This window comes from Marmota monax, unplaced genomic scaffold (genome assembly GCF_021218885.2).
Source record: "Marmota monax isolate L192 unplaced genomic scaffold, Marmota_monax_Labrador192_F-V1.1 WCK01_AAM20220418_F8-fsc00111, whole genome shotgun sequence".
In the NCBI taxonomy this organism is placed as follows: Eukaryota; Metazoa; Chordata; class Mammalia; order Rodentia; family Sciuridae; genus Marmota; species Marmota monax.
Window position 1 is genome coordinate 6,046,250 of NW_026695067.1, and position 22,353 is coordinate 6,068,602.

Below are 22,353 nucleotides of genomic sequence, written 5' to 3' on the forward strand. Positions count from 1 at the left end.
CATAAATAAATGAACACAACTTAGGCCAGGAATAGCAATACACGCCAGCTATTCAGGAGGCTAAGGCAGGAGGATCAGAAGTTCTAGGCAGCCTCCACAGCTTAGAGAGCATTGGGGATATAGCTCAGTGGTAGAGCACCTATAAGTTCAATCCCCAGTACCGCCCTCACCCCGCAAAATATCCTCAAAGCCACTACAGGTAAATATGCCTACATACCCATCAGAAAGGCTAAAATTTTTTGAGACAGATGACTCATCTATAGCTAGGAGGGTGAGAACCACTTTGGAAAACAGTGGCAGTATATATTCAAGTTAAAAATCTCACTCCTGAACACATACCCTAAAAAAATCAATGGATATCTGCTAGAAGACATAGGAATGTTCTTTGTAGTTTTTTCACAATAGCTAAAACCAAACAGATCAGTCAAAAAACTCCAAGCATCTATTATTAGAAAATTGAAATATTATATAGTAATAATAATAACAAAACAAAACACATGTAGCTAACAACATGCACAACCATCAAAAATATTCACAAAAGAACACATGCAACACAATTCCATTTCGATGATGTTCAAGAACAGGCAAAACTAACTGATGGTAACAAAAGTCAGGATAAGTAGCCAAGGTAAGATGAATACTGACTAGGAAAGGGCATAAGGATAAACATACTGAGTACTGCGAAAGTTGTATACCCTGATCTGGGTGATAGGACTTAACAAAAAAACAAAACAAAAAATGAAATGAAAATCAATATGGAGCAAATTGGGCTAATAATTAAATAAGAACAATGTTTTCCCTGTGAAATGCAATTAACACACATATTGAAATGTAGTTTCTTTCCTAATGGCAAGAACTATATGACTGCACTTAATTACTAAGGATCCTGGTAGCTTCAAAACTTGTTTGTGATTTTTAAGATACTGACAGAATGTAAAACATAATCATCTGACTTGAGGCTTGAAACAGCACAGACTTAAAGGATTCCATTTATTTCTCTTTAGGCCCCCAAAACTATTTGGTTCTCAATTAATATTTATATAGTTATGTTTTTATAAATGTATTTGTTTATAATTTTCTGATCAATAGAATGATGGCACCAATTTCCTCACCTCACATAGTTAGAAGTTAAAATGTACTGCTTAAAATTGACAGAGCAGGGACTGGGCTGTGTCTCTGTGGTAGGGCACTTGCCTAGCACCTGTGAGGCCCTGGGTTTGATTCTCAGTACCACACATAAATAAATAAATGTCTATTGTCAACTAAAAAAATACATTAAAAAATTAATAGAATAGGAAATACACTGATAAATAACATCTAAGTTTATATTATTTAATTTTTAAAAAGACCAGTATTGATTGCCTTTTTCAGAGTGAGAAACTAACCGATAGAATTATGTATTTTCTATGCTATGATCTTAAGAAACATTTGTAAAAAACTATCAGTTTAAAGCCTTTTTTTGCTTATGCAAAACAGGAGCAATTATCGCTAAGCTATACCACCAGCCCCAGAGAAAGCATTTTAAAAAGTAATGGGCAGGGATGGCGATGTAGTTGAGTTGTACAGTGTTTGCCAAGTGTGTTTTAGGCCCTGGATTCCATCCCTAGCACCACAGAGTGGAAAAAAGCAATGGGCATAATTCTTCTAGAAGTGAGTTTCTGCCTTCATCTGTTTCTAAAACCCGTACATGAAAAACCAATACACTACTTGAAGATCTTGAAAGACTTTATAGATAACAAATTTACCTTTAGTAGAGGAGCTATATAGAAACTTAGGTCCTAAATAAGTAAATGAAAAAAAAAGAAAAACAACAAAAAACAACCAACTAACTACTAAGATAAACAGAAACATTTACTTAGTCACAAGTGATATATACTTCAGAGAATTTTTACTAATCTCATGAAAGTATAAGGACAAATCTTGTGACAAAAAGTTCTCAAAGTATGATGTTACTTTTATGAAGCCATTGTGTAGAGAAGCCCCACTTAGTCCAATACCCTTGATGGTATGATATTACAGCACAAATTAATCACTGAGGCTTTCAATGATGTCATATGTTTATGAAGGCAAAGGAGAATAAGTGATTGTGTTACTGTTACATGTATTCAAAGATACATGACTATTAAATGCCAGTACCTAAGGAGCACACAAAAAAAGAAATTTCAGCTGGGTGTGGTGGTACACACCTAAAATCCCAGAGGTCTGGGAGGATGAGGCAGGAAGATCACAAGTTTAAGGCCAGCCTCAGTGACTTAAGAGAGGCCCTTAGCAACTTAGCAAAACTCTGTCTCAAACAATAAAAAGGCTAGTTCAGTGATTAAGTGCCCCTGGGTTCATTCCCTAGTACCGAATACAAAAATAAAAACAAAATAACAAAAGCAAAATCATTCAGAGTGTATAATCCAGTGGCCCGAACATCATCTTAGAGTGCAAGATTCCTGAGATTCAATACCCAGCACCAATGGGGGGGGGGGGTAAGTCTCAAAAAGCACTAAATAATGAGTGAATCACTACTTTGAGTGTATTATTTCTAAGGTTAGAACCAAATATCCTGAATGAAAATATGCAGAGGATTCAATCAACATAAATTGTGTACTTTGGGTCATACAACTCATACATAACTTAAGAAAGAAATACAAGTGAAATTACAGAGGGGGAAAAAATGTGAATTGTGAATGAGATGGGGCAGGGGCATATTTTAGAAGCTCATAAACTATCTGCCCAAACCAACTAAAATCTAAACTGAGGCCAAAGTATGACTAAGAGGATCAGTAGGTTAAAAGAAATGAAGAGTAATTTGGAAAGAGTATTGTATGTGAGAAAGCCAGGAGACAGAAGAGAACAAAATAAAATTCGAACAAAACTAAATGCAAATAAACAGTATCTTCAAGAAACTAGATTCTACATGGCAGGAACAGAAAATATAAGAAAAGATGAAGTAAAAGATGGAGATGTACAGGTGTGCAATGTAGGTCAGTGAGAGCCATTTGTGAAGAACTCAAAGGTGATGAAATTAGGTATGAAGCACTCGGGAACTAGTACCAAATTTCCAGCTAAAAAAAAAAAAAAAAAAAAGAGTATGGCCCGGATCAGGTTAATGGTAGAAGGAATGGATGTGGGGATGTGGAACTGAAAGAATTTGGCGTAAGGGTGGTTCTGGGAGGTGTAGGATAAAAATAAATCAGGGATAGCAACAAGACTGTAAATCTTTAACATCTATGATCTCTTTCTTTGTTACTGAGAAGCAAGAAAGAGTGAGTTTGGTGGTGCAAGTGATGGACGAGATAAGGCCTGTGGAATATATAGACGGAGATCCCTGAGAGGCTAATTTAGAAATGTAAATCTGGTATTTCCAAGGAATACCTATAGAAACTATGTAACTGTAAGAAAAGAAACAAGAATCCATCAAATAGTCAAAGTCAAGGGAAATTTGAGAACTGGCTGCAATTTTAAATGCCTTACTCCAAAGGCTGGAAGTGTTTTCAGTACAATTTCTGTTATACAGACACAGGAGTGACCCTTAAAAAAGCCTAGTTAAAAAATAAGAATTTTAAAACTGATCAGAGCTATCAGCTATGCACTGTGCAAGGAGATAATGATACCACAGAGTGCGGTAAAGGAAGATAGATCAACAAACCTAGAAAATAACATAGAGCTTATAACTCTCTTGCCGAAATGTCCATTTTCATCTAAAAATTATATACTAGACAAGAAAGAAAGAAAGAAAGAAAGAAAGAAAGAAAGAAAGAAAGAAAGAAAGAAAGAAAGAAAGAAAGTAAGTGACCCATACATGGGGAGAAAAGCAGTCAAGACAAGTCTGTAAGGAGACCCAGGTGTCAGAGTTAGCAAAGACTTCTATGCCACTATTATAAATATATTCAAAGAACTAAAAGAAATTATGTTGATAATGAAATCAACAATAGAGAATCTCAGTTCAGGAATGATGGTATTCTTCTGTACCCACACCTACTCAGGAAGCTGAGGCAGGAGAATCGTGAGGTCAAGGCCAGCCTGGACAACATAATGAGTACCTTGTCTCAAAAAATAAAGTCAAATAAAATAAAACAAATAGAGAATCTCAATAAATAAAAATTATAGAAAAGTACCAACTGGAAATTCTACAGGTGAAAAGCATAATAACTTCGATCCCCAGCCCTGAAAAAGAAAAAAGAAAAGAAAAGCATAAGCTGGGGATGGTAGTACATGCGTGTAATCCCAACTATTTGAGCAGTTGAAGGAAAGAACGTAAGCCCGAGGCCAGCCGGGGCAACCTAGCAAGACCCTATCTCAAAATAAAATAGCAAAGTGCTGGCGACGCAGCTCAGTGGTAAAGCATTTGCCTAGCATGCTGGAGGCCCTGGATTGGATGGAAGTAACAGAGGAAAGGGGAATGAGAGAGGGAGAGAAGGGAAAAGAAAGAAGGAATGAATGGAAGCATAAACTAAAGTGAAAAATTGACTAGAAGTGTACAGTAGCAGATTTAAGATGGTAAAATACATAAACACTAAAAAACACTTAAAAATATATGAACTCAAAAGATATATCACCAAAAACTATCCAACATGAAAAACGGGAAAAAAGACATGATAATGAACACAGCCTACACAACATGTGAGACAAAGTCAATGGCAATATGTGTGAAAGGATTACCATAAAGAGGACAGGAAAGGATAAATATTTTAAGAAACAATGGGCAAAAGCCCCCAAATTTAGGAAAACATTAATTTCCTCACCTAAAAACTTAATAAGCACCCCCACAGGATAAATACAAAGAGAACCACATCTAAACAAATCACAAACTTCTGTAAGCCAAAAGACACAGAAAATCTTAAAAGCACCAAATTGCGGGGGTGGGGGGGGGGGTGGACAGGGACACACCAAAAAAACAATATGATGAATGGCTGTCTTATCAAAAACAATGAGAAGAAAAAAAGCAGTGGAATGACATACCCAAGTGCTAAAAACTATTGGATGAAAGTCCAAAGAGCACATAAATCTATCAGGAGAATGTCCTAAGAATACCTAAGTAAACTGTACAAGTTATTAAACACAAATGGTGATAATACATTTATGGGCTCTAATCAATTTCTTTGGTTTACAAAAGTCTTCTAATTATCTAGATGATATAAGTGAAAATGCAATCCACTGGGTATAAGTTTCCTCTCCAAAAACAGCCATACTTTTCATTCATGCCTGAAATCACTGCAATCTGCTTTCTACTGTCAACCTTCTCATAAAGTTGCTTTGCTAAGAGGGAAATCCAATGATCTCTTTTCAATGGTGTTCTTGATCATACCTCTATAGAAAGTAACATCATTACTGACTTCTTTTGCTGACAGTCTCTACTCCATTGGTTCCTCTATTATTGTCTAAATGAATAACCTGAGTGTCTTTCACTGATCCCCTCCCTCTCCCTCCTTATCACTTAAAATTTAACACTCTAAGACTTCAGTCTATCTTTTTTCATTCTACATTTTTCCCAAGAGTAATGGCCCCCTCATTATTTCAACTGTTTACTTATTTGTTTACTGAATTCCAAACCTGAAGGGTACTAGGTTCTATCTAATGAATCAAATTTAAAAAGTGAAAATTCATACTAGAGTTTTTTCATACCCCATAACCAATCTGTCGTTAAATTCTGTTCTTTCTATTGGCTCCTCTCTAAAATCCCATCTCTCACTCTATCACATTTAACCTATTCTATAATTACCCTCTAACCAAGTCTCATTGCCCAAATGCTTATCCACTTTAAAGCATCCTCCACTACACAAAAGACGTTTTCATGATAATGGAGATTAAGCCCAAGGGTGCTTCCAGTGAGTGACACGTGCCCAGTCCTTTTTATTTTGAGGCAGGATCTAAGTTGCCCAGACTGGCCTTGAACTTGCCATCCTCCTGCGAAAGCTTCCTAGTGGCTGGGATTTCAGGTGTATACCACCACACCCAAAACTGTATTTCTAAAATGCAAATCTTATCAGCCTTTACAACTATCTCTGGAACAACAACAACAACAACAAAAAAAAAACCTCATTACAAACTATCAAATGCCTCGTATCCTCATTTTTAATAACTTCTCACTCTGTGCCCTACTCACAGAAAAACTCTAAATAGAGAAGTTCCTAGTCTATTTTTAAAATACTGACATTCTTTAATCATCAATACTACCTCTGCTCCCTCAATCCTAATATTTACCCCTTTTATGTAACTAAATCAAGTAAGTCTCTCCTAAACTCTTCAGAGAGAATAATTTTTTAAACGTTTCTATCTGTATCTGTATAGATATCTGTACATGTATACTTTTATATCTTTTGCTTAAAACTCTTTTACACTACAGTTTTTTGCTCTTGTTCCCTATACATTATGTGCCAGCAAGTATGCTCCCCTAAATGTTTGGGGTATGGATAAAAGGATACACTGACTTATACTGGTGAAATGTACAATGAAAAATGATGAACTGATGAAAGGATACAAAGATCAGACAGCATAAGGGGAGACAAGACAAAGTCAACAGGAAGAATGATTGTACTTCAAGATACTACATGATTTATTTTTGCTAACCTAAAACGGTAATGAAAATAAGATTACTAAAAGAACAAGGATTAACACAGAGATGGTAACACCAGTAAATGTTTCAAATAAACCAAAGTACAATCAGTGAGCTTTATAAACTGTGCTGGTCTAGTCAATATATGTCTTTATTAGGTTAAGAAATTCATTTATTAAAGCAAATGGCTGCTTTTACTTTTATTACAATATACCTTTCTGTATAGATAATTATCCAGGATTAATTATACTATTCATTTGTAGATCATTAAAGTGCTCAATCCCTCATTGTGGAATAAGTCAAGCAGGTTAACTTGAGGTTATAAAAACAGCACTGACTCAGGAATTAAGCAAGCTGGGAGGCTCCGAAACTCATTATGGCTCTTTCTCCAAGTTTCTTTCTCCCTTGAAAAGAGAATGTTTCACTAGGGAAGGTATTAGCTGACAGCCTTCAGCTGCAGAACCTTTGTGATCAGTAGCAGTGTTCCATCCTGGGTAGTCCGGGCCAATGAATGAACACAAAGGTACCTGAGCCCTTACTTCTTACTGAGGAATTACTCTATGGGAAATTCTAAGTACTAGAGTCATCATAGTGGTGTCCTGTCTGTCATCCTCACCCCCACCCACTCCCCACCCCCACCCCCCGCTGGGTTGCCACAGACTCTCACAGCCACACTGTATTCAGAATCTCTTCCTATTGCAAATATCTTTCTTCCTCAGACATCATATGTGCCTGGAGAGCTATCTGTTCCTCTTTTACCCCCTATTATAGCACAGATGTTATTCCAATGAGGCTTTTTCTTTCTTTTTTTTTTGGGCGCGGGGGGGGGGGGGTGAGGTGGGGGTGTGTAGGGATAATGTGTGTGGTGCTGGGGACAAACGCAGGGCCTCACACATGTTAGGCAAGAGCTCTACCACTGAGCTACATCCCCAGCCCCTAACTCTTTCATTTTTACTTCTATCTTAGCATCTCTTTCACAGAGGACCCCAACTGACAAATTGACATATCCTAATCTTTAATTCCAATATTTACCAAAAGTGATTGGATGTTTAACCAAGCTGAAAAAGTGTTTTAATAATACAAAGGAATATACAGAATAGAATTTCTCTTTGGACCTTTAAAGTTCACCTTCTTTGAGGTGCTGGAAGTGAATCTGGTTTAACCAACTAACCAATATTCAACATGCAAAATCTACCCAAAATACTTACATAACTGTGTTGTCATCCACTAAGATATCACAACCATGAGCAGGACACGAAATAGTCTGAAAAAGATTGAAATTTAAACTATGTCTTCATTCAACAAATATTTATTGAATGCTTACCACTGCCAGGCACTTTGCTAAGTCTGGGGACACTTCAATGTTTACAGGATTTCAATCCTTCCCTTTCTATTTAAATGAAATAAGTGTGTGTATGTGTTCATCACTATGAAGTAACGGAATTGCTGACCCAAGTGGTTCTGCAACAAAATATTAAAAGGTTAAAGTAAAATATGACAAAACTGTTTAAAAGTTCAGTTTGATATATTACCAACGTTGATGCCTGCTGGAAAAACTTTGCCTAATTTGGGTCTTTAACTAAAATGTCCCATTGTAAAATGAAAAAGAACCTATTTTAAGTTGTTTTAATATAGAAAAATTTTGCTCATGCAATTCATAATCCAAAAAGTTTCACTAGTTGATATTTATACAAGGGTCTAAACTAAACACTACAGGAAATTCAATAAAAACTAAAAATCATTTTGGGATCTTTACCTGTCCCATGCCTTCCTCCATTATTTTGGTAGTTAAATATTCACTCCAGCACTGCATACAAAACTTATGTCCACATTCAAGGCCAGTGAAATACTGCAACAAAAATAAAACATGAACTATTAAACAAAGACATTTTCAGAAAATTTTCTACACCTAGTGACTCAGTGCTCTTTTAGGTCACATTTCTCCCAGTGACTAAAATCTCCAATATAACAAGAATAGACAGTCTCCTAAAATGAAATTCTAGGTGATGAAATCTAGATATGCAAATACACAGAACATAAAACACCTAAGAAACACATGTATGGTATATATTTACAAAATTTTAAGAAAAGTAGGCAACAATGTTTGTATTAAATGTAAGATTATACCATATATTAATAAACATTATGGAAATATAAGCCAAATCATGAGACACCACCTTACACTCACTAGGACAGCCATAATAAAAAAAGAAAGATAATAACAAGAGTTTTAGGTAAGTATATGGAAAAACTGGAACCTTCATGCCCTGTCAGTAGGAATGTAAAATGGAGCAGCAATTTTAGGGAATAATCATGCAGTACCTCAAAATATTACACAAAGAGTTATCATATGACCCAGCAATTCTATTCCTGGGTATATAAAGCCCAAAGAAACGAAAACACACATCCATACATTAACTTGTACACAAGAATTCATGGCAACATCGTTCAAAATAGCCAAAAAGTATAAATAACCCAGAAATCCATCAAGTGATGGATGATAAACAAAATGTAGACAATCCATATAATGGAATATTATTTTGCCACAACAAGGAATGAAGTACTGATACATGCTAAGACAGGGATGAACCTTGAAAACATATGCTAAATGAAAGACCATATATTGTTTGATTTCATTTATGTAAAAGATCCAGAATAAACAAATCCTTAAAGGAAGCAGGTGAGCAGTTACCTGAATCAGGGAATGAATATAAAAGGGTATAGAATTTCGTTGGGGTTAAAAATTATCTAAAATTAACCGCAATGGTTGCACAACTCTCAATACAATAAAAACCACTTTAAATGGGTGAACTGGATAGTACTGAATTATACAGCTCAATAAACGTGTTATTTTATAAAGTGTCAATGGACAGAACTCCATGGAACTGCATGGGATGTAGAAAATAAAAAATCTCATGGTAAATCAAAAGATCTATTCCAAATTACTACGAATAACATTTTGTTCTAAAATTATTGACATGATTTGAAATGTTAATAACTTTAGACAGTTCAATGAAGTATATTGTGATCTGTAGTGGGTTATTAAACTATTTTAAATATAAAGAATTATATTTTTAAAAAATATTTACTACTAAATTTGTTTTAATTAATAATATAGGTTCATGGCCAAAAAATTTCTTAATGAGTGAGGCATGGTGGATTACACCTGTAGCCCCAGCTACATGTGAACTAAGGCAGGAGGAATCATGTAAACGCAAGTGTTAAGGGTTCTACTGCCCTATTAGATCTTGGCAATAAGTATGAGAAGAAGTATGGCACCCTTGGATAGTACAATTCAGCCTGTGCAACATAGCAAGACAAAAATATGAATATTAATAATAATAACAACAACATATTGTTAATAATAATAATATTATTGTTAATAATAATAGTAGTAGTAGTAATATTGTTTTATAGTGTAAGTTTGTGATGAAAAATGATTCTCCTTCATCCCCATCTCTGTCCTGTATCCTATACCTAGAATCAATTAGTTCCATTTCTTACATATTCTTCCAGAGATTTCTAATGTTCAAATACACACAGTGGAAGAAGGTAATAATCTCTTCTATGACGTTCATTTTTTATTAATTTAACAGATTTCTTATGTGGTTTCACATTGGTTTACCTCTTTTTTTGTGTGTGGGAGGAGGTACTGGGGATTGAGCTCAGGGCACTCAACAACTGAACCACAACCTCATCCCTTTTTGTATTTTATTTAGAGACATGGTCTCAGTGAGTTGCTTAGCACCTCACTGTTGCTGAGGCTGGCTTTGAACTCGTGATCTTTCTGCCTCAGCCTGTTGAGAGCCTGAGGGGCCCCAGCAAACTTCCAGCTGCCAGCAAACTTCCAGCTGCCGGCTGATGATTGGCTCACAGCAGCCCCAGCAACATCTAGCTGATTGGCTCCTCTGCGGTGATGCTCATTGGACTGTTTCCCTGCCCTTTCAGACCACGGAGCTGCTCATTGGGGGACTTTTTTGGCTCCGCCCACGTGACCCAGCCAATCGGCCTCAAGAGCTGGAAGTTTGCTGGCAGCTGGAAGTTTGCTGGGGCCCCTCAGGCTGTGGCTCTCAACATCTCCCCCTCTCTGTTTAAACAACAAGCATGTGGCTTAGGGACCGTGCCTGTTAGGCAGTCCAATTCAACATATGGTCCTTACCCGTCATCGGATGAACTGACCTCTAGGCGTCAGCCTCCTGTCTTAGGTTGGTACCACTGCAATTGGATCATACCCGTCACTGACTACCGGTCCAGCATACAGCCATACTTGTGGATAGGCCTTTGCACCTGTGGGGGGGTGAGGTTCTTTGCCTCACCTCTGTTGGCCCCCAAATTTTAGACCATCACTAGTAGAGGAGGATGCAAAATGCCATGACATTAAGCCAATTGAGGGCTCCTTTGAAAAATTGTACCACCGGTGACATCATCAGCAAAAATACCCCAACACTACCATAAGTCGCTGCACCAACAGATAGTTCACAATGCATACAGGTGAGCTCACAATGTGTCCAGGCAAGTTCTGCAAGCAGTTCAGTGATGGCTATTGTAGAAGCTGTAGATTGGTTTTATCTTTGACTTCACCAGCACTGGGATGAAGATAGGAATTCTGGCAATAATGGCTAAAGAAAAAATTATGTAACATTCCAGAAGGCACTAAAAGAAAACAATTTTCTTAACAATTTACATTGTCTTCACCGGCACTGGGATGAAGATAGGAATTCTGGCAATAATGGCTAAAGAAAAAATTATGTAACACTACAGAAGGCACTAAAAGAAAACAATTTTCTTAACAATTTACATTGTCTTCACCGGCACTGGGATGAAGAGAGGAATTCTGGCAATAATGGCTAAAGAAAAAATTATGTAACATTACAGAAGGCACTAAAAGAAAACAATTTTCTTAACAATTTACATTGTCTTTAAGAGAATTATTAAATATAATGAAAAGGAAAGGTGAAAGTAAACAAACAGATCTGTTAACCTTCTTTTTTGTTTACATATTAAAACACTCCTCAACAGTTGTTTACCCAATTTAAATTAAACCATATAAATCACGTGAAAAAAAAATATTTGGATCCATTTTATCATGAGCGCTCATCATATATGATATATGGACATACGTACATTCAAACATATAACACAAAACACAAGTGTGCACACATAATATAATACATACAACACATAACATTACAGTAAAGGCCTTATAACTTTTTACAGGTGAAATCTCCATTGCAATGTTTAAAAACTCTATAGTCAAAAAATAGAACTGATCAGCAAAACATTAACCTAGGTCTGTATGAGCTCAAAAAACAAAATAGAACTTCATGATATGGCAAAGGGCAATAATAAAATAGATATTGAAAAAAGCATCCTGGTTCTGTTGCAGATGTAAGAATAGCCAAACTGGAGTTTTGGATATCAGTTGTTATGGATTTGAGCCAAATCATCTTCTTTTTGGTCTGTAGAAATCGCTTTAGTTAATCTTTCTGGAATCCAAATCGGCTGCTGTTCTCCCTGTGGAAACACATAAACAGACCCCCGACTCCAGACAATCACTGGGTCAGGACCTTGGTTAATCTCTCTGGAATCCAAATCGGCTGCTGTTCTCCCTGTGGAAACACACAAACAGACCCTCGACTCCAGACAATTACTGGGTCAGGACCTTTCCATTGTCCTGTTAGAATATCCTTCCAAAGTACCTTGGGCTTATGTACATTTTTTGGACACATATGCCTTTCCGCAGCACTAAGTCCTGATGAATCCAAATTTAAAAAGTTTAGAGTAAAAAGGGTTATTTTAAGTTTATCTTTGGGGAATATATACCCCTTCCCAATTCCTTCTTTTTGCTTTAATAAGTACATTTTAATAGTTTGATGAGCTCTTTCAACTATGCCTTGTCCCTGTGGATTGTATGGGATTCCTGTTATATGAGTAATGCCAAATGTTGAGCAAAATTGTTTAAAAGAGGTAGAAGTATAACCAGGGGCATTATCTGTTTTTAACTGTTTTGGAACACCCACAGTGGCAAAATTTTGTAAGCAATGAGCTATAACATCTTTAGTTTTTTCTCCGGCATGAAGGGAGCCCATCAAAAATCCAGAAGAAGTATCAACTGTAACATGCAAATATTTTAATTTTCCAAATTCTGGCAAGTGTGTGACGTCCATCTGCCAAATATGGTTAGGTATCAATCCTTTAGGATTGACTCCAAGATTAACTTGTGGTAAAAAGGTCACACAATTTTGACATTGTTTTATTATTTGTCTAGCTTGTTCCTTAGTTATTTTAAAGTGCTTTTGTAAAGTATTAGCATTGACATGGAACTTTTTATGAAAATTTATAGCTTCTTCTAGTGTAGAGAAAATATGTATGTCATGTGTAGTTTTATCTGCTAAATCATTGCCCAAACTAAGGGCTCCAGGCAATCCTGTATGTGCCCTGATATGTCCTATAAAGAATGGATCTTTTCTGTCCCAGATTAGACTTTGTATAGTGGAAAGCAAAGAGAAAACAGTAGAAGAAGGGGAAATCCTACCAGCATCTTCAAGAGATACTATAGCATTAACTACATACTGACTATCAGAAAATAAATTAAATACAGAATCTTTAAACATCACAAAAGCTTGTAAAACTGCATTAAGCTCTACCTTTTGAGCTGATTGTTTGGGTACTAAAAATGTAAAAGTTTGATCAGGGGTAACTACTGCTGCTGTACCATTATTTGACCCATCAGTGAATATATTTGGAGCATTCATGATAGGTGTTTTTCTTGTCATTTTTGGAAAAATTACAGGATGCAATGACCAAAAAGACAATAAAGGATTAGATGGTAAGTGGTTATCAAATGAAACATTAGATTTGCACATGATTATTGCCCAAGTATTTAACTCATTAGCTAACTCATCAATTTGATTCATAGTATATGGAGTAATAATTTTATTGGGAGAAATTCCAAACACTCCCTTTGCTGCTTTTATTCCTTTGAGTATTAATTGTCCTACAGCCTCAGGATACCTAGTAAGAATAGTGTTAGGAGAATAAGATAAATGTATCCATAATAATGGACCTTCTTGCCAAAATACTCCTGTAGGAATATTTTTTGTTGGTAGTACAATAAATAATAAAGGCAAACTTATATCAATTCTATCCAAATGCATATTTTCCATATATGTTTCAATGATTTTTAATGCCTTTCTTGCTTCAGGCGTTAACATTCGGGGTGAATTTGGATCTGATGGACCTTTTAGGATATCAAATAAAGGTCCCAACTCTCCTGTTGGTATACCTAAATAAGGCCTTATCCAATTTATGTCTCCTAATAACTTTTGAAAGTCATTAAGTGATTTGAGTTGATCTACTCGTATTTGAATTTTTGGTGGACGGACCATGGTTGAGGATAATAGAACTCCTAAATAATTAATTGGAAAATTTAATTGTACTTTATCTATTGCTATCTCTAGATTATAATTTTTTAATAAGTTTGTAAGTGTGGCATAACATTCTAGCAATGTGTTTTTATCTTTGTGTGCTAATAATACATCATCCATATAGTGAAATATTTGTAGTTCAGGATTTTGATTTCTAAGTGGCTGGATTACTTTGTTAACATAAATTTGACACATAGTTGGGCTGTTAGCCATCCCTTGAGGGAGTACTTTCCATTCATATCTCTGATCAGGACCTTCATGATTCAGTGCAGGGATAGTAAATGCAAAACGTGGACTATCCTCAGGATGAATTGGAATTGAAAAAAAACAATCTTTAATATCTATAACTAAAACATACCAGGTTTTTGGCAAAGCAGACAACTGAGGAATCCCTGATTGAGCAGGTCCCATAATAACCATCTCATTATTAATGGCTCTTAAATCTTGCAATAATCTCCATTTACCAGATTTCTTTTTGATGACAAAAATGGGAGTATTATGGGGAGATACAGAAGGTTGTATATGTCCTTCTGCTAATTGTTGTTTGACCAGGTCATGGGCTGCTTGTATCTTTTCTTTAGTCAGGGGCCACTGAGGAACCCATACTGGTCTTTCTGATTTCCAAGTAATTTTTATTGTCTCAGTGGCCCTTTCTGAAAATCCAACCCATGTCTGTCTCTCCCTTGATCTATTTGTATTGGTGCTGCTATACCTTGTTCTTGTTTTTCTAATCTTTTTCCTTTCCTAAAACCTTGTCTAGTCATAATAGTGGGTGCATTTTGGTTGATGTTATTTGTTAATGTCAAACCTAATTGATCTAGGACATCTCGTCCCCATAAATTTACGGGAAGATGATCCAATACATATGGCTGTATAGTTCCTTCACATCCTTCAGGATCCTTCCAATCTAATACCATTGCACTTCTATGGGGATTAGTTGCCACTCCTAGGCCTCGAAGCGTTTGAGTGGCTTGTTGTAATGGCCAATGTTTTGGCCATTCTTGACGAGAGATGATGCTAAGGTCTGCACCTGTATCCAGTAGATGATGCTAAGGTCTGCACCTGTATCCTGAGCCACTGAATTACGGGCGTGGGCTACCATGCCCAGATGCTTTACCTCTTTTTAAAGTCTGAAGAAAGTGCCCCAATTTATTCAAACGGTCCATGATTAATGAACAGTTAATTAATGTATACTGTATATACATCTTTGTGATCATGTGACTACAGACAAATGTGTAAAAGTGACACTATAACAGGTATACATTCACAATTTGATAAGATATTCCAAGGCTTTCCTGAAACAAGGCTGTAGTAATTTATACTATGCAGTTTCTCACACTTATACCAACATAGTATATCATCCAATTTCTTGATCTTTACCAAACTAACATATAAAAAATGAACTAATTTCATTAATTTTGATTTTCAATTTAACATTTGAAAAAGAAAAGACTTAAGGCTGGTATTTCTTTTTCTGGGTACTCTCTTCACATATTTTGCTTATTTTACACTGGAAGTTTTCCTGATCAATTTAGGGGGACTTTGTACTTACATAGGAAACTGGACACTAATAAATATGGAAAACATTTTCTCTCAGTTTCAGTTCTGCTTCTTCATATTGTGTTGCCATGCAGAAGCACTTTACTTATATATAAATGAAATGCATCAATGTTTAAATTTATGGTTCCTAAATTAACTCCGACAAAAGAGGCTAGGAAGGAATTTAAGTTTCTCTCCCAGATAGCTACCAAGTTGTTCTAAAACCATTTACTGAATAATCTACTATTGCCATACCTTCTCCATAATACACTATATTTTCATGCATATTTGACTTTATTTTGTTCCACTGCTTTGTCAATTCTTTGCATCTGGTAGGATTAGTCCTCTTCCTGCTTTCCCCTACCAACCTATTCTTTTTCAATATTTTTCAAACAAACACTCAAGTCAAACACTCAAGTCAACTTTTTGTCTCTTGGTACTAAAAAATTTCTTCATCAGATGTTTCACATTTCTTGTCAAATTTATTCTGAGCCTATTTCTTTCTCTCTTTCTCTCTCTCTCTCTTACAGAAAGTATTTTTTATTCCAACATTATTTATTTAAATATTATTTGAAATATAATACTTGATATAGTTCATGATATTAGATGCAAACAGGATAGAAAATTCTACATATGTAGTTGGGCGCAGTGGTGCATGCCTACAATTCCAGCTACCCAGGAGGCAGAGAGGCAGGAGGACCATAAGCTCAAGGCCAGCTGCAGCAACTTGGCAAGACTCTTTGACTCAAAATAAAAAAAGCTCAGTGTAGCTCAGTGGTAAAGCAGTTGCCTAGTACATGTGAGGCACTGGGTTTGATCCTCAGCACCACATAAAAATAAGTAAATAAAACGAAGGTAAAAAAATAAAAATAAGAAGGGCTGGAGATACAACTCAGTGGTAGAGTGCCCCAGACTCAATTCTAGGACCAGCAGTAAGGGGGGTTGGGCAACGAAGAAAAGAACCTTCTATATATAGTATATCAATTACATTTTTTAAACTCATAGAAGTAGTCATGGAAGGAAATACACCAGACTCCTAAGAGACTGGTTTTACAGACAGAATGGCATGTAAAATACATGTCAAGTTAAAAGAGTATAATCTCATTACTCTTCATTAGTGAAGGAGATTTGGTAGAAAATTGTTATTAGATCACCAAGGGAGAAATCTTTTATTTTTCATGGCTATAAAAAGGGGCATTCTGTAAGGGATAAATATATAAAATATTTCAACAACTTCAAAATATTTTACGCAGAAACATACACATGGCCGTGTGCTTTATTTTTTTTCAAATAAAAATTCTTAAAACTAAGAGATTAATAGTCACAATTAACCAGTGATCGCTGGAGAAATCCCAAACCTTGGTGAGTTCTAGTTTAGGTCCTACTATGAGAGAAGACAGTAAAGAAAGCCTTATATTCTTTAAAGGTTTCTTTTCAGTGACTTTTCTAATTAGATACACCACAAGATTAAACAAGATAAATTACAAAAATCACACACATGCATGTTTCAAGATAAAGAAACACCTAACCTAAATATAATGTGCAAGAAATACCTGGGTTATCCTCCATCTATGTATCTTCTGTTGTTATTTCCCTTTTCCTTCTCCTTAAACATGTTTATGTTTGCTCCCTTACTACCTCATGCTTACCTCCTCTTAGCTCCCTGGGATTCCCCTTAAATTGGGACTAGATTACTGACTCAATCTATGAAAAAGCTATAGCAGAAATTTATGTTTTTTTTAAAGCCTCTAAAACAACATTACACATTAAAAGGTTTCACTTATCTCCACCACTTTATATATAACAACTAATGTTAAACAAACAGCAGTAAGAACAGTAACTCATTTTTCTTCTATCAGAAATTGTTCATATAATCTCTAAAACTGAAGTCATTTTGTTTATACAAATGGAGCAAATAATCTCAGCATCAGCTCTATCATGATTATAATACAATGAGTTAAAAGGAAGATAAAGTTGGACCTGGATTAGATGTTTTCAAGCAGTATTCCCAAGAGTGCCAAGATTATACAGGGGAGGATTGAAGGTTAGGAATGAAAGGGGTGAACTGCCCCTCACACTCTTCAAATCTGATTTTAGCTATTTGACCTATTTTATTCTTAGAAAATAAAACATTATTTACTTTATTAAAGTGACATACTTCAGCCCGGGAATGCTGGGTTAGTACAATCACATCTTAACCTACTTTGATTCAAAACATTATTATAAAGCAACTGTTGCTGAGGTTAGGAGACTTCTGAATTTGCTACAAGGGGAAATGAAGAGGATTTACACAGTGCTCCAAAGACTTGGGAAATTCCAAGTGGAAACCACCTAGGACATTAATCCCAAAGTACAAAGATACAAAAAGCATTTATTTTTAAAAACCTGTTCTCACGTGGCACTGCATAATGCTAAAACTGCTTTCTATAAGGATAAAGGAAGGTATTGAAGATACATGTAAATAAAAGAAAATCAGAGAGCAGAAGAAGTGAAACATGTGAGTTATATAATACTCATACAAGTAATAAAGTGGTAAAGCTTCATGAAGTATTTCAGGTGATATTTACTTTCAAAACTGAAGAGGTTATAAATATCCTTCTGTATTAGCCTAAACATTAGGAGAAAAAAAGTCCTAGTTTTGTCATGGTCATATTTTCCATAACTGCATAGTTTCCGTAACTCTTTAACTTAATTGTCAACCCAAAGAATTTGCTGCTTTTGCTATCTTCTCCTGCCACTTACTCAAATTTTTTTTTTAAAAAGAAAAACTTGGGCTGGGGATGTGGCTCAAGCGGTAGCGCGCTCGCCTGGCATGCGTGCAGCCCGGGTTCGATCCTCAGTACCACATACAAACAAAGATGTTGTGTCCGCCAAAAACTAGAAAATAAATATTAAAAAATTCTCTTTCTCTTTAAAAAAAGAAAAGAAAAACTATCTATCTTTATTGCTTTTACTATCTTCTGCACCTTAAAGTTAATGACTCTTCAGCTGCCGTGTTTTCCCATCCTACCCACACTACTTAAAATAACTTTCCGGGGTCACCGTAAACTCCTAATAAACTTCAAATCCACTTTTCTTTTGTCTGAAGCTTTTAGCATTTCTTCATTATTGAAAAAAAATTCTATTCCTTTGTTTCTGCACTGCTAATTTTCCTGCTTCACTTAACTACCTTGCCTTTTTAGGTTAGTTTATGTGTCAATTTCTGTGGAAAGTACTACCTCATCAAAAACTGAATAAGCACGTGCAAATCCCTGGGGTTCAAGTCCTAGCACCAAAAACAATATCCTAAACAAACCCTAAATTTGGTTTCCATCTACCATGTTCCCAATAGTATCATATCATGTGTTTGTCCTGCTAAAGCACTTACCATTCTTTCTGAATGTAATAGTACTTATCTACCCAGGTAACCTATAAATTATTTGAAAACAGGGATTATATATTTATTCCCCAGTATATTTCAAAATTTTAGAATAGCACCTGGCATGATGAATGAATAGTAAAGTTTTCCATCAGTTATAGGTACAAAGCAGAAGTGTATAAGAATCTCCAGTTATGATTTTCAGTTCTTGTTTGTTGGATAATATCAAGGACACTGAGAAAATTGCAGTGGATATTTGTAAGCAACTAGTGCCGGTAGTCAAATTAGAATTAAGATTTAAATGAAGGACAAACTAGCTATAATAAATCAGAAGGAAAAATGTCCAAGGACTAAGGAAAACTAACCTGGGACACATTATTCAGATCTTAGTCCTACCTCACAGAAACTTACAAACTGTAGGCACTATATAAATACCAACTGGAACAGATAACATTTAAAGATAATAACACTGTTCAAATATGAATTTAACAATTATTTTAATATCAACACTTGACTCAAGTTAGGATTGTAATTTAAGTAGAGGGAAATGATAACAATTCTCAGGCAAGAAGAGATTTCAAAGAACATCTAAGTCAACTGATCTGACAGATAAGAACTAAAAAAAGAACTGAGAACCAAAGCATTAAGAATCTACTTGCTATCCACCCCAAAGCCAAATATTTGAAGCATTAGAACTATGATCAGAAGTTGAGAATTCAGAAACTAACTTCAGCCCTTTACTTTCGACATTATTATAACTTCACTCATCATTCTATTTCTTTTGTAGACAGTTATATATTTGACCAAATTAGCGCCATTCCAGTAGATTTCCTTAGAGATAAATATACAATTCTAAGATTAACATTGATAATCCTTCAATGTTAAAATGGCAGTGCAAAATACCTGGTATAAAATAATTATTAGAAACAGCACAAATATCAACAAGATAGTTACAATTATAATAGCATTAAGTAATACCTTAAGACATATTGAAACGTCTTAAAAGCTGAATTCCAGGTAACTAAACACTTATTTATGTTATAAATAAAACTTTCCAATTGTTACTAATAAAATAATGCCTTCGTAAGGAAGATTATTTAAGACTAAAATTTCTTACTGAACACACCAAGTAACCCATTTTTTTCTTTTATCACATCATCAGTATTCATGATGATGTGATAAAAGAATGATGAGCATTCTTTAACAGTTTATTTTTTTGCATTTTTAAATTTTAATTTGTTATATATGACAGCAGAATGTACTACAATTCCGAATACACATATCACCAAGGAAACCATGTTAATGCAATAAAATTTTAAGACACATTCTTAGGAAAAACATCTATTGTTTAGTTTTGTTCTCTGTTCTTATTCAGTCCCCATTGCCATACTTTTAATTCTCCACCTGAATGGATTTAAGTGAAAATCTTTTCTTAGGAAAAATTCTGAAAGTTCCCCAGCAACAGTATTATAGACATTTTATATGGGTTCTGGATATTTCAAAAGCAACTAAAGATTTTTAAATCTATTTTAATTTGGATAAAAAATAAGTTAACTCATTGTATAGCACACAATTCTCCCCATGGTGATAAAGTTAACTCTAGAAAGATTTAAGTATGTAGCATCAACTTAGACAAGTTGGTGCTTTTAAAAACAAAGGTGTTGAGGGTAAATGGAACCAAGCTCTTATTATCGCTTTTCCTATCATTATCCTTAATATACTGAGGTTACTGGTTATATGTTACTTCTCCAAATCCCCCAGATTTCCCTTTGTTTAAATAATGAAATATAGAATGCTAGCCTTAAACTACCAGATACTCACCGAGTTAGGGTAGTTCAAGTAGCAGATCTGACAAGGCATATCCTGTGCTGATGACCTTGTATTCATCTGGCGCGTTCGAGACTTTTTACTTGGATTAATTACATGACACTCAGCAAAGAGCTTCTCCAGGTTTCCATCAAAGTACCTGCATTATTTAAACAGAAAGGATGAAAGCCCAGTAATAGCAAAGTCAGAGCTCTCCAAAACCTTGATTGTCTACTGGGAAAAGCAATAAAATGAAATAAACCAAAATCATCACTTTTTTTGCTCAGAGGATATAAAAGTAATATAACTACAATTACATCAAAGACGGGTGCCTGTGGACTGGGGATATAGCTCAGTTGGTAGAGTATTTGCCTCGCATGAACAAGGCCATGAGTTCAATCCCCAGCATACCACACACACACACACACACACACTTTGTGTGTGTGTGTGTGTGTGTGTGTGTGAGCAAATCTGAGGTTTTACTGCCCCCTTTGGATACTGCCCCCGCCCAGCCCCTTGGATTTTTAAAAAAATTTGTTTCTGAAGTCCTGGGAATTAAAATTCCAATAAAAGCTATTGGAATGTTAACAGTATTACAATTAAACTTTAAGGATGAAAGCTGTGCTATTTCTAGCATTACGTGTGAAGACTAATGACATTTTTTTAAAACTTAGCTCTATGTTACAAAAATGAATTAATTTCATAAATAATTGAGGTTAAGTCACTTTAAATACATTAGCTTTAATAAACAACTTACAAAGCATATCTCACCCCATAAATCATTTTTAAAATGTAATTATCATGTGTCTCATTCTGTACAACAGGCTTGCTCTCTATATTCTTTTGAACTACTTTTTTAATTTACTGAGAAAGGGAAGGAAGGAGGAAACAAAAGGGTATATTCTTGACATTTTAAAATTTTTTGGTTGTATATGGACTCAATACCTTTGTTTTTATGGGGTGCTAGGATAGAACCCAGTGCCTCACACTTGCGAGGCAAGGGCTCCACCACTGAGCTACAACTCCAGCCCTATCTTGACATTTTTACACAAACGATTACATACTAGCTTTTCATAAAATATGTACCTAAATATACAGAAGAAGTTCCATATTTAAGATATCAAGAGTGTATTATGCCCAGTACTATATAGTTTTAACTAAGTTATAAATTTCTTGACAGAAAACAGTGGTAAATAGCTAACACAAAATCTTCCATGAACCTAGATGAGACACAGTTCCTGGTTCCTAAATATATTAATATTCTAAAGAGATTAAACAACAGACAAAAATCTTTCAAACTGTGAATCAATAAAATCAGCCAAACTATTAATGCAGAATCTAGACAATCACTTTTTAGTTTTACCCAAGGTTTTGATAATTACAATGTGCTCTTGTGGATGCATACCCATATATATATATATGCGCCTCAGAAGGCTGAGGCAGGAGGATGGGGAGTTTCGAGGCCTACCTTGGCAACTTAGTGAGAACCTGTCTCAAAATAGAAGATACAATAGAATGGGGATGTAATTCAGTGGTAAAGCAACCCTGGGTTAATTCCCCTACCACAAAAGAAAGAAAGAAGAAACAGGCATTGTGTCAAAGCATTTAATGTATGGAAAGGAGTTATATTACTCTCCTAAGTCTAGTAAAACAAATTTTCAATCAAAATGCCAATACCT

At 35.3% G+C, this 22,353-nt stretch overlaps 1 protein-coding gene across 1 annotated transcript in view; it reads right to left on the reverse strand.

The window, feature by feature from the left end:
- Arih1 (ariadne RBR E3 ubiquitin protein ligase 1) overlaps nt 1–22,353 on the reverse strand; it is a 132,496-nt gene that overhangs the window by 25,532 nt on the left and 84,611 nt on the right. Inside the window, exons 3-5 of the mRNA XM_046428100.2 lie at nt 20,690–20,834; nt 8,301–8,393; nt 7,753–7,808 (exon numbers count right to left, since the gene is read on the reverse strand). Of these exons, the coding sequence (XP_046284056.1) occupies nt 7,753–7,808; nt 8,301–8,393; nt 20,690–20,834 (294 nt within the window). The remainder of the gene's footprint in view (nt 1–7,752; nt 7,809–8,300; nt 8,394–20,689; nt 20,835–22,353) is intronic.